We start from the raw sequence: 12730 nt of genomic DNA on the forward strand, positions 1-12730 counted from the left end.
GATAGTAATCTAGTGTTATTTAGTCAGGATACTGGAGCTGGATGAAATTCAACTTAAATTGGCATTGGTGCAGATCTCTCTTTTGTTTACACGGGCTGATGCATTTATGCACTGTCATGGACCCTCACATAGCATTACTGAATCCACCTTTCACAGTATTTTTTCTCTGCAGTGCAAACTTAGCACATCAAGCCATTATGCTTCCCATACCCTGTCCAGCCGTCCTAGAGCTTAGTAAAGTTATTATACTGGCTGAGGGATTCTGGAAGTCATAGGCTCCCAAAAAGGAACTTTTTGTAGCTCTGAACCCCCCCTAGATTATGAATAAGAAATCTGTCCATTGTGACCTCTTCTGCGTTCAGGATGTTTGAATGTCAAATTTTTTCTGCTCCTTATATAGCAAAGTTTTGTAAATTTGTTGTAATTTTTTCAAAATCAGACTGAAATAATAATTGTCCCTATTTGCATCGTTCAGATTTAATAGGTGGTTTCTATGTTTTACAACCCTGCCAGCTGTTATAATATGAAGAAGCTGACAGAAGAAGTGATGCTAATGCTAATGCAGTTGATTACAAGAGGATTCATAGGCAGATTTTGAAGAGTGTGGCACTCAGTCTTCTTCTTCCAAATGGAGTAATCTATCAGATTCCTTTTCTCCTGCTTCACCTCCCCTTTTCGGTTCAATTTTTATTACAATTAACTTTTCGCCCATCTTCACTCTACCTCTCCGTCAAGGTTTGTGGGGATCCCTTTGTGTATATCTGTTGCACACCTGGTGGACTTAAAGCTTTTGGTTTTTCAAGAGAAATAAATAAATGCAAGGGGAATAACAGGATGAAAATGGGAGTTTCAGTCAAATCTCTCTCTCTCTCTCTCTCTCTCTCTCTCTCTCTCTCTCTCTCTCTCTCTCTATCTATCTATCTATCTATCTATCTATCTATCTATCTATCTATCTATCATTATGTCTCAGGTCCTGAAGGAATGAAGATATGGTTGTAATGGGTGAAAGTAGACACATTTTGGTGTGTACATAGATGGACTAGGAGGATAATATTAGGAAAAGAAGAACAGAGACAAATTGTGTGTGTGTGTGTGTGTGTGTGTGTGTCTCCATCCTGATGGGTCCATGTCTCATTCACTCTAAAGTTAGAACATACACTCTCCACCTCTCAAAGTACCACAATATTGCAGTCTTTACCTCCAACTCCATTAAAATACGCAGCCACAAGAAAAGTGCCACATTGGTTTATGAAGCTTTGATGGTTGTGGATCCAGGATACATCTCAGAGTTGTAAAACATGAGACCAAAGAATTTGCTGGATGGACATTTACACATTTTAAGGAGGCCAGAATGATTTAGAAACTATTGTGCAAGGTGGAAAGAACGCACTGTTAATCATTTCTTTGTTTTATTTTTTTAATTTGGCTTATTTGATTTTCCTCCCTAGTTCTGTATTTAAAGGCTCAGCAGTGTGTGTGTACCATTTGTCCGATATCCAGAGAGTCTTCAATGGGCCGTTTGCCCACAAGGAAGGCCCAAACCATCAGCTGATTCCTTACCAGGGAAGAATTCCTTATCCACGACCTGGAACTGTAAGTACCTGTCTAAACACTGTGAAACAGATATGTGTTGTTTTCATACCTATGCTTAACATGGAGAACTTGTATTTGCTTTATCTGTATTATCTTTAGGCATAATCCTTCATTCAACATTGTTTAGGTTTGGCACTGGACCATTCCATCTGATATTTTTGGCCATATTTCAAGAAGCATGTGGACAAGTTGGCCAGCATTAAGAGGCAGGAGAGATGATAAAAGAAGGCAGTGAATGGCTTTGATATATGTAGAAAGCCTAAAGGATCTGCAAAGTGTTTAGCCTAGAGAGAAGACTAAAGTTTAAAGAAAACAACCAGAAAAATGAAAGTAAACTTCACTTTTTATTCCTTAGTGCAAAGACAAGAAGTGCCATATGTAGGCTGCAGCATCATGAATTTTCGTTAAATACGGGAAGGGAAGTCGTTAGCCTGGTTAATGAGAGAGAGGGAACTGCTAATGGGATTATTGGGTTTTCTTTCTCTTTTAGAGCTATGTGAGAATTTAGGGCTTTGTCAAGATCAGATCTTTTCTGTTACCAGTAGAAAGATAAAGTGTATGCCCGGAAGCTTCTGGGGCAAATCAGTGGCTGGGTTGCCTGGCCTTCCAGTTGACACTGGTGAATGAAAATGTCAGGGAAACAGGTTGAATAAACCTAGACATAGCATTATAAAATGATTGCTTTTGTTCATTGATTTTATTTACATGCTGCCTTTCTCCCAGGATGGGGACCCAAATAATATAGTTTAACAAAACCACTGCAAAAGTTCGATGTCCAGGGATGCTAACAGTATAGGATATGAAGTGGTAGCTTCTTAGTGCATAGCTGCATGTGGGGTTCAGCTGCCCAGCATTTATTTAGGCTGAAAGCCTCCACATCCTGAAATTCTACCTGTATTTTTACCCAGAGTTACACTTAACTCTGATTAAAGGTGCTTGAGATTTTGCTGTCCCTTTATATGGCTGGAAGACATCACTGACTCTGAACACGAAGAGCCATTACCAGTTGCAGTAGCTACTAGTGGGCTAGATGGATCAGAGATTGGAAAAACCTTTGGACAATAACTAGCAGAAGTGGTTATTCTGGAGAATGTTGGACGCTATTGTCCAAAAACTAACTTTTCAAAGTTCTGAGATGAGCCAGTGTTCTGACTCAATACAACTTGATTTTCGACATTCAGGCATGATCATGCAGGCATTTGTCCTGAGTTGATGCAAAATTATGCCACACCCTTACATATAAAGTACTGCCACTGTTTATGCTGAAATGTTTAATTATTCTGGGAAGGTGTGTTTCAAGTGTCCATGCATCACACAGCCTTCTCTGCCTTTATCTCATCCACCACTTCGGTTGATATTCAAATCCTTGCTCTTTTTCTTTTTCTTTTAAAGTTTATCAAATGAACTAGTGCTGAACATAGAAAACATGATAAACCTTTTAATTAGTGGAGTATCACTTTAAATCAGTTCTGTCCTACTTAGAGCTGCAGAGCTGGAAAGGACTATATGGATCAGCAAGCCCATCCCCTGTCAAGGAGGACCGGTGGGGAATTGAACTACACAACCAGATGCTTAAACCACTGTGATATCCAGCATGTCTTTACTAGCACTAAATTCCATGGAAAATATTTTGAAAAATTAGTATTGCAATTGTCCACCTTAACAGTGCAAGCAAGGGGTAGGCAAAAGGAGTAGAGTTCAGTCCCACCGCAGGACCCATGATGTCACTTCGGTCAGCACAACAATATCTCTAAAAGACCATTATGAGTGATCACACAATCCGAAAGCAAGACAAAATAATGTGAGTGGAAGCGCTATTAAAACAGCGTCAGTCCTTCTGCCCTCCCCGAAAAGCATATGGCATACTCATCCCGAAAGATAGGATCTACTCGCAATTAGCACTGATGTGGTGGAGTTGACAGAATTAATATTGAAAGGAACAATGAGAAAACATGAACAGCAGGGCAGATACCTGTCTAGCCTTTCCCTTCCCTTGGCTGCCAACAAAGAGGAAGATAATAATTTACGGTTATTTTCCTGAATGAATGACATTGCAACTCCCTCCTAAGGTCATGGCCAATTTATTCCCCAATATCCTGTCTTCCTTTTTCGTAGTCCTAGGGGAACCTACAATAACAGTTCGGTGATTCCAGACAGAGAAACTGTAGCAGCCTTGTTAGCACAGATCAGTTACCCAGCTGATTAGCAGTGAGAGCTTTGCTGATAAACTTGTAACTGAAGCATAATGGCTATTAATGGCACTGATGATTAAAATAATTTGATTAGTTTGGACAGATCTGGTTCCCACATCTGGGGTTTTCAAATACGAGCGGTATGAGACAAAAGTGAAATGGAATTCCCTTTTAGTGTTGAGCATACCAGTTCAGCTACATTTGAAGATAAATGAAAATATCCATTTGGGGGTTTTTAACAGATAACAGGTGGAGGGAAGAGATAACAGTAACTTGCCGAGCTTGCATTCCATGCATTCATTATTTTTATAGCATTTTTGTGACATACAGAATTAAATGATTTGCTTAACATGGAGGTTTAGTGTGTCTGGGATTGGTCGCATTTACCAAAATATGATCCCATAAGCCTATTTATAAGTTGGGGGGGGGAGTTTGAAAGATACAGCTTGTAGTCAGACATTGAGTTGCCCTGATTTCTCAGGCATTCTCTAAGACTGAGAGGGAGTCTCGTTGAGTAGAATGACATTTGCTGTGATTTTTTAAAAATATGCCTAGAATTGAGCTGTGGGATAGTTTTAAAAGTAGTGATTGTGCCAAAGGAGAAGAACAAAAGTGAGACATGATGCCTAATAGCTAGGCTTTGTAATCAAATATTAGCTTGTGCTATATACAGAATTACTCATCACATTCTAACAACTCCAGAATAACAGCAATAATAATTATATTGGACTCTTGCATTTCCCCTTGTCATGCAATTTAGCAACAAAGAGAATCAATCATTCTTACGTTTTGCGTCCAGTCTGATATGTGAGTCTTTCTGTGTTCCGTTGCCCCTCAGTTGCATGCAGTGTCTTATATGATGAAAACCTTCTTATATGCTTTCCAAGATGAGCTTATGTATGGTGTGGAAATGAACCCAGCTTCACACTACTCCAGCAATAAAGATATTGGCAGTATGGCTGTCTGCCTGCAGTCTTGAAGAGACTGGGCCACTGATATCCCAATCGGCTAACAATCCGACTTTATGTCCAGCATTTAGCTTCCATTAGAGATGATGTGGACTACTATAGAAGCACTATCTTCAGATCTCCCGCTAGCAATACAATTGGCTAGCTCTAATAATGTGTATGGCAAAACATTATATTTGTCTGTCTAGTCATTGAAAAAGCAACTTCACACTGTCTTCACCAGAAACTGCTTACCTGGAGTCCACTGCCAAATTTATCAAAGAATCATAGAATTATAGAATTGAGTTGGAAGGGGCCTATAAGGCCATTGAATTCAACTTTCTGTTCAATGCAGGAATTTAAAGCAAAGCAGAGCTGACAAATGGTTGCTCAATTTTCTCTTGAATACCTCCAGCACTGGAGTGTTCACCACCTCCCAAGGTAATTGGTTCTGCTGTTATACTGCTCTAACAGTTAAGAAATGTTTCCTGATATTGAGCCTAAATCTGGCTTCCTGTAGCTTGAACCCATTATAATGTGTGCTGCTCTCTGGGATGATTAAGAACAGATCCTGCCCCTCTTCTATATGACTCAAGTATTTGAAAACTGTCTTCATACCTCCCCTCAGTCTTCTTTTCTCTTTTTTTTATCCACAGTGTACCATTATTAGTCTGTGAGTTTGTTCGCAAAGCTCTTTCTGTACTTGACAAAGACATGTAATTACAACATGAGGGTGAGAATTAAGGTGTTAAGGGGAAGACAATAAATAGTCCTTGGTGGGGATCTGTAGGCCGTACAATGGCTTCTCATATTCATTGCTGCTTCTGTTCTAGAACAACATTAGGAAACAGAAAGTGTAGCCTTCCAGATGGTGTCAGGCTACAACTCCCCCTTAGCCAATGATGATGAATAATAGGAAGTGGAGTTCAGCAGCATCTCAAAGGCCACACATATCATTGTGTTATACTGTCACTTCCTGCACAACCCCTCTGTGTATACTCTTACACAGAAGATGATGTAAGGCTTGTAATGTGTTCTGTGACATGCTGTACCCGCAGACGACAATTTGTGTAATGTCTAAATGACAAATAAGATTTAAAATAAAGCATCCCAACACAGCGTGAGCCCAATACATTACATCATTCAAAGTTTTCAATAACTCACAGTTGATTGTGGCAGAAATATCTGCCGTGATTGGTATGTTCTGAAGGGAGGCCAAAACCTGCAGAGTCTGATGATTGCCAAATTAATATATTACCTAACTTTGCTCAAGTTTACATTAACTCTTGCTGAAATGGCTGCCTTTAGAATGGAAGCATTGGCTTCCTTGATCAGTACAAGGTCCCTGCAGCCCACCATTGTCTGTCCAGCAAAATGCAAGCGACTCTAAGAAGTATTCTTTCTTCTGCATATGAACAGAGTACTGTTTTGTTGGAAGAAGGATATTTATTAAATATTTACAGCATAGCTTAGTAAATCTTCTTTCGTGGCTCTCTGATGTCGTCAGATTACAACACACATCATCCCTGTGCACCACAAAATGGAATGAATGCTGGGAGTTGGGTTCCAAATCCAAGGATCCAATCTAAAATGGGGGACAAAAAGAAGAGCTTAAGGCCAATCTATATGTTTAGCAGAGTCCTTCTGGATTGTACCACCTCAGGTAGCACCCAAGACAGGGATGTGTAGTCTGAGGCCCTCCTACAGTTTCTGAGATCCCCTTCCACTGGCCCTGCTGTCTGGGACTTCTGGAAACTGAAAGGCAAAAAATATAAAGGGCAAAGGTTTCCCACCAAGCTAAACTGTTACCTATTTGAATGCTCCCCTCATGAAATATATAATCTCATACCTTTGTTTAACATAATATGACTTACTTTTGCGTAGGCATGTTGACTTGTTTGTAAATGCAGAAGACTAACCAGGAAATAGCTCTATCTGTTCCTTGAGGCTCTTTTGTGCCTTGACAGGAATAGACAACGCCCTTGGAGAAAATGTTTTTTTACATCCCAACCCTCTTCCAACCAATATTCACAAACATTCACCCTAAGGACGCAACCTTCTTGTGTTGAAAAAAGAGGCAGGCTTCTCGTGTGATTGGGAGTCCTGATAAAGCAGGGAGTTCAATGGTTCGATTTCTATGCCTGTGGAATTCAGTGCAATTGGAAGCATACACCAGACTTTTACACTAAACATAGGAAGTATGACAACTTAGAGGGTGGAACTGGCATGCGCAGGCCATTCTTCTTACACATGGTGTCTTTATCCTACTCAGGCATGATGCACGAATAGAGTTAGGAACAAGACTAAAGCTAGACTTTCTCCCCAACAAGGAACTTAAGAGTGGGTGGAAATGCAGTCAGGTGTCAAAAGATTAACCTTCTAAAGTCAGAGCATCTTAGGAACATGGTACCATGTGCTTTTTTCCAGATGTGTAGACCAGTCCTAATTGATGGGACGTTTTTTCCAGTTCCAAGGCTTAACAGTGTGAGATACTAAATAGAAATGTTGCTTACCAAACACAGAGGAAACATGAGGACCAGATCTTTGTCTCCAGCCTCCTCCACTGGCCATACGGAGCTGAAATGTGGTCACTTGGAGCATTTTTTAAAAAGGAAACCAGAAGTGTCTGGATGGGAATGTCTAGTTTTGCCTTTATCTTTTGGGGGGACGTCGGGCCTTAGAGGAACTTCCCCAAGACTCAAGAAAGGAAAAACACTCCTCCTTTTTGGGTAAAATGTTGTATATTAAAGATTTTCTTTTCCAAATCCTATGGGGAAAAAAGCAGGGGCACTGCTAACTTCAATGTTTAAAACTTGCATAAAAGCCAGAATCCAAGAAAATTATTCCACTGATGAAGATGCTTCTCTTGGTGGAACAGGGTGAGAGATAATTCCACTTTCTCTATTCACTTACTGGGCTCCCTGAAACCTACTCAGAACTATCCCTGGCTTGGAAACCTTCAGGAACAGGATTTGTAAGGAGGAGAAGAGAAGAAAATGCCAGGCCACTGACAACCTATCTCTTTAGAGGTCCTTCTGTTTTGTCAGTTAGGAAATGCAGCACCAAATAATACAAGAACCCATATCAGCAGTACAACTCCCTCCTCCTTCTCATTTAAGCCCTGACCACTTGTTTTTCCCCAGAGATAAATACTATTCTTATACTTCATGAGAGAAAATAGTATTTTCAGTTGAATAAATGCCCTAATACATTACATTCCTCTGAGCACGACCCTTTTCTTAAGATGGGATTAAGGGAAAGTGTGGTTTTCTTAACTCTTAGTCAGCTTCTCTGTCAAACTAAGAGCTTTGCACTGGGAGTGAGATCCTTGGTGTGCGCTCCTCCCCTGGAAGGTACCACTTCAAAGCAGAAGAAGAGGATCCCTCCACATCTGCATCTCCCCATCCCTAACTGTAGTTTCACTGCACATGCTGGATTTTTATGCAAAGGAGAAGAGTTTTCACCTAACCTTTCCCCTAGTATGCCATAATTTAAGGAGTTTCTAAGGCAGGCTTCCCACTTGCAGTCTGGATTAAGTGCATTTGTGGAAGACAACTCTGTACTCTCTTGCTAAGATCTAGAGCAGTGTTTTCCAACCTTGGATCACTCAGGTGTTCACCACAGGTAGTGGTGAAGGCTTCTGGGAGTTTTAGTCCAAGAACATCTGGGGACCCAAGGTTGGGAACCATTGATCTAGAGAAATGAAGTGGCCCATGCACCTCTAACCACCAGTCAGTCATCTCCCTTTCCCTATCAACAGAATGAATAAACTTATAGTGTATCTTTATTGCTGGACTAAAGGTCCCTAGGGCAGTATGCATTAGCTGAGGATGAATATGCAGGGGACTGTTAAATGATAAGTCTTTGTGGTGCTGCGTTCTTTTATTGGTTTATTTGTTTATTCTTGAAGCTATGTAACTCATTTTAGAAAAAGGGCTAAGGTGAAGAGATGGGAAGGACTGAATCAGGGACAGAGATTAGGTGAAGGAAAGTAGCTGTTTTCCTGAGAAGGACAATAAAGAATAAACTGGGACAATGAGAATCACTTTCTGGGGTCACATGAGAAGCCCAGGCTGTGGCTTTTTATCATACAATGTTGCCTCTTTTGCAAAAATGGTGAGGTTGCCAAGGACAAGATTTGAAGTATGGTCATCACCAGATTTACGTGACATTCTTTTTCATACCACAGTCATTTCTGAAGGAATGATTTAATAATGGCCACCATACTACCAGTGTATTGAACATAAGATGCGTATGACTTCAACAACAGCCTTAGTTGGATGTTGTGGAGGATGTGGACTATCAATCGCTTTGTTCTATTTCAGTGAGTGACAAGACAAAACAAGTATTTAGCCTTCAATATGTCCTTTTGAGGTTCAAATCCCCTCACAAAGTGCAAACCAGGACAGGCTGAATATTTCACCTTGCCCTTCCTTCTATCATTTCTTCCATGATTCAAGTTCATGATTACATCAATATCAAATTAGATCATTTGTTCAAGCAAAATGTACAACTCTGTTAATTTGCCTTGATTCTGACATTGCCTTTCATGGACATCTTTGCCTTCACAGTGGAAATAAAATCCCCCACACTTACTCCCCTCATACACCAGTGAACTATTAAAATACAGTATTCAATATGTATCTGATGGGCCTTGTACAAGCATAAAGCTCAGTAAACCCTAACCGAATAAGCTGCTGCATCAACAAATGAATTAGGGCAAGGGGATGCTGGTTCTGTTGGAATATCAAGACCTGTTCCACCACTATAAGCAAATTTCCAGATTTTCCATTAGTCCACATTTGTATACGTTGGAAACTGCCTCAGCTCCCAAAACACATTGTTAAGTCACCACAAATTGTTAAATAGCAGAAAGGGATATGCCAAAATCATGCTGAGGTCGCAATTGAGGGTAGCACAGCTGTGAACAATATCGAAACATATTTTAAATAAGTACTTAGCTATTGAGAAATACACTATAGCTAATTTTCCACATGGTGTTTTCTCTTCTGTTGTCTTGGGGAGTGACCACATTCACAAAAATGTGGAAAATGCTACATGTTTGGGGCAGGCTGATCTGCATTTTTTACTGTTGATCACACGCAACCAAAAATGTGAATCAACCTGGAGTCCCACAAACCCAATCTGTAGCTTTTTCTCCCCACAAATATATATGCTGTTCACTATCACAGATATTCATCAAGTTTATTGATAGAGAGATAAAACTTTATTACGGTCACAAGACCAGCCACTCAAGTTTATTGAGAATCAGATCAGCATTGTGATGCTCATCTCCATGTGTTCTTTCAGGATCAATTCAGGAAAGTCTTCCTGTTGTTTTTTGCTTTTCTTCCAGAACTGTATTCTTTGCAGGATATATAAACAACACATACATTCATAATTCATATCAATTCATGATATAAATATACATTCCTAAATTCAATGTGCAGCATGAAAGTAATTGACCTGGTACCGCAAAGAGAACACTAGTGTGGGTCTTCAAGTGCAACTTTTAACGGTCTTTAATTGAAATGAAATCATAGTTGGATATAAATCACCTGTAAATGATGAAGTCAGCTAATCTGCTTGTACTAATTTAGGTTTGCCTCATCTCCAAGGAATAAAGAAAGGTGAGGCACAGTTCTGCAATTTGGAAAGTCGTTTTTAGACTCATAAGGGAAATGGAAGTGGAAACACCACTGGGATAATATTGATGACTGAAGAGTTTGTTAATTTTGTTACTGTTTGGTGATGAGCCAAGCTGGCTGTGGGAGTCTGGAACTTGTAGTTCAAAGAAGTAAACATCATTAGTATAATTGCTGGTGATCATCAATGTCTCCTCTACAGTGTCCTGGAGGAGCCTTCACACCCAACATAAGGACAACCAAGGAGTTTCCAGATGACGTAGTGACCTTTATCAGGAACCACCCCCTGATGTTTAATCCCATCTACCCAGTCCACAGGAGGCCACTGATCATTCGGACAGGCACTGACTACAAGTATACAAAGATAGCTGTTGACCGAGTCAATGCTGCAGATGGAAGATATCATGTCTTGTTCCTTGGAACAGGTAAGAAAAGAGATTACAGCTGCGTCTTTTAGTAATCCTACCATCTGAGGCTTGAGCAGAAGGACTTCCATTCCCTCACACAAGCTCAGTTGTTGCCACTAACATGCCAATACATTAGTAACTGATGCCAACATTTGTTTTTAAAAGGCTTCCAAGAAGCAATGAAGTTGTATGTCTTGTGGATGTGGATTTGGAAGAGATCCTGGATATCATCTACGTAGTTGAAATATATGTTCAGAAAATGATTCTGTCTGCTATGTGATCATTTGGGGCCACAAAAAAATTGCAGCTATATAATGAGGGGCAGGACTCTAGTCCTGCAGTGGATGCAGAAGTTTAAAGTCACCTTTCCCCATTCTACACTTCTCTTCTGTACCTGTGCCTTTCTTAAATGAAATATGAAGAATACATTGCTCCATACTATGACTCCTTTTTATGCAGGATGTAATATAGTATATTAAACAACTGAACATCAGGAAGAGAAACCAAAAGAATTAGAAATAGTGAGAGGCATTACAAAGGTTTTCTTGGCTCCTCACTAGTTAGATTAATAGCAATTGATCAAGAGCTGTTGCATAAACTCAGAGCAGAAAGGTGATAATGTGAGCATTCCTCTCATTCTTTCAAGCTTCCAATCATACAGCTAATTGTCTGACCGATCTCACAGCCAATGTGAGAATGGACACATGATGAGAAGCATGCTGGAACTTGGGCAGTAGGATACCAGCCATTGTGTATGAGAGATTATTATATATTCATTATATGCATAATATACTTATATGCTCAGCCACCTAAGGAAAACAAATTCTGTTTTATAGCTACACAGTCTATAGGAGTCAATGAAGTAAGTACATATAATGAGGGGGGGGGGGACACATGCATCAGTTTTCTTTGACTTGGACTCCAGCCTGATATTTTAAATATATCAAGCACAGGCCTAGTCTTTCCTTTGGCTTAATCTACTTAAAACCCACTTAAAATGAATAGTGCACAATGACCAATGAATGGTGTTAAAAAGTGGAACCCAATGAGTGAGAGAGTTAATGCAAGCACAGTGTGTCATTCTTGTGTGCTTTCAATAGGGCTGGAAAGGATTTGCTAAAGATGTCAGTCATGAAAGAAAATAGGAACAGGGCTGATGGGTTAATTAAAAGATTTGTGTCAATTTCCTTCTGGTGAGTGTAAAAATGGCATTGTGTGGTACTGGCAGGCTTGGTAATTGGTGTGGTATAGGATCCAGCAGTCCTTTGGCACTGGAAAGTGGGACTTGGCAGTGGGGTGACATTTAAGCTTAAGCAATAAGGAGGAGCTCTGAAGCTGGACTGAAACGCTGCCAATCATGTCTATCACTGTCTATGATATGAATCATTCCTCCAATTAAAGCATTTCCATGCCAAGTTCAGAAAACATCTCCTCCCATTTTGCTTCAGGCCTGATATGCACATGCAGATAAATCTTTGCAAGATGCTGGTGAAGGATTACTTCTCTGAATATTCACATACAGATCTACACACACACACACACGCATGCACACACGCACACACACACACACCCTTCCAGATCTTACCAGCTTGTCAGAGAGAAGATCTGAGCCCAGCTTTTCCCAATAATGTACAGAGATATATATATATGCATACATGATCCTAGTCTGTCATGCCAAATGCACAATGGCTGTTTCTTGCCAAATGTTAATAAGCAGGTACACTCTACGGAGCTCATGAAATAAACCCCACAAGCAGGCAATTGTTCTTGTGCCATATTGCATAGTTTTCTAAATGATAATGATCTCGTAGTTAAGGTGTGGCCTTCATCACTGAAGCACTCTGGCAGGTTGAAGTGTTAATGTGTATACATGGTACCCCAGGGAGCCTTTTTTTTTTTTATCGACTTCAGAACTGGAGCCATCCCACCTATGAAAAAGAGCCATG

At 40.1% G+C, this 12730-nt stretch overlaps 1 protein-coding gene across 3 annotated transcripts in view; it reads left to right on the plus strand.

Annotated features, from left to right (window-relative positions):
* SEMA3C (semaphorin 3C) overlaps nt 1-12730 on the plus strand; it is a 174824-nt gene that overhangs the window by 134635 nt on the left and 27459 nt on the right. For all 3 annotated transcript variants that reach the window (XM_020790016.3, XM_078394289.1, XM_073000725.2), the window contains 2 exons: nt 1449-1593; nt 10580-10802. In XM_020790016.3, the coding sequence (XP_020645675.3) occupies nt 1449-1593; nt 10580-10802 (368 nt within the window). The remainder of the gene's footprint in view (nt 1-1448; nt 1594-10579; nt 10803-12730) is intronic.

The sequence above is a fragment of the Pogona vitticeps genome, chromosome 5 (genome assembly GCF_051106095.1).
Source record: "Pogona vitticeps strain Pit_001003342236 chromosome 5, PviZW2.1, whole genome shotgun sequence".
NCBI lineage: Eukaryota > Metazoa > Chordata > Lepidosauria > Squamata > Agamidae > Pogona > Pogona vitticeps.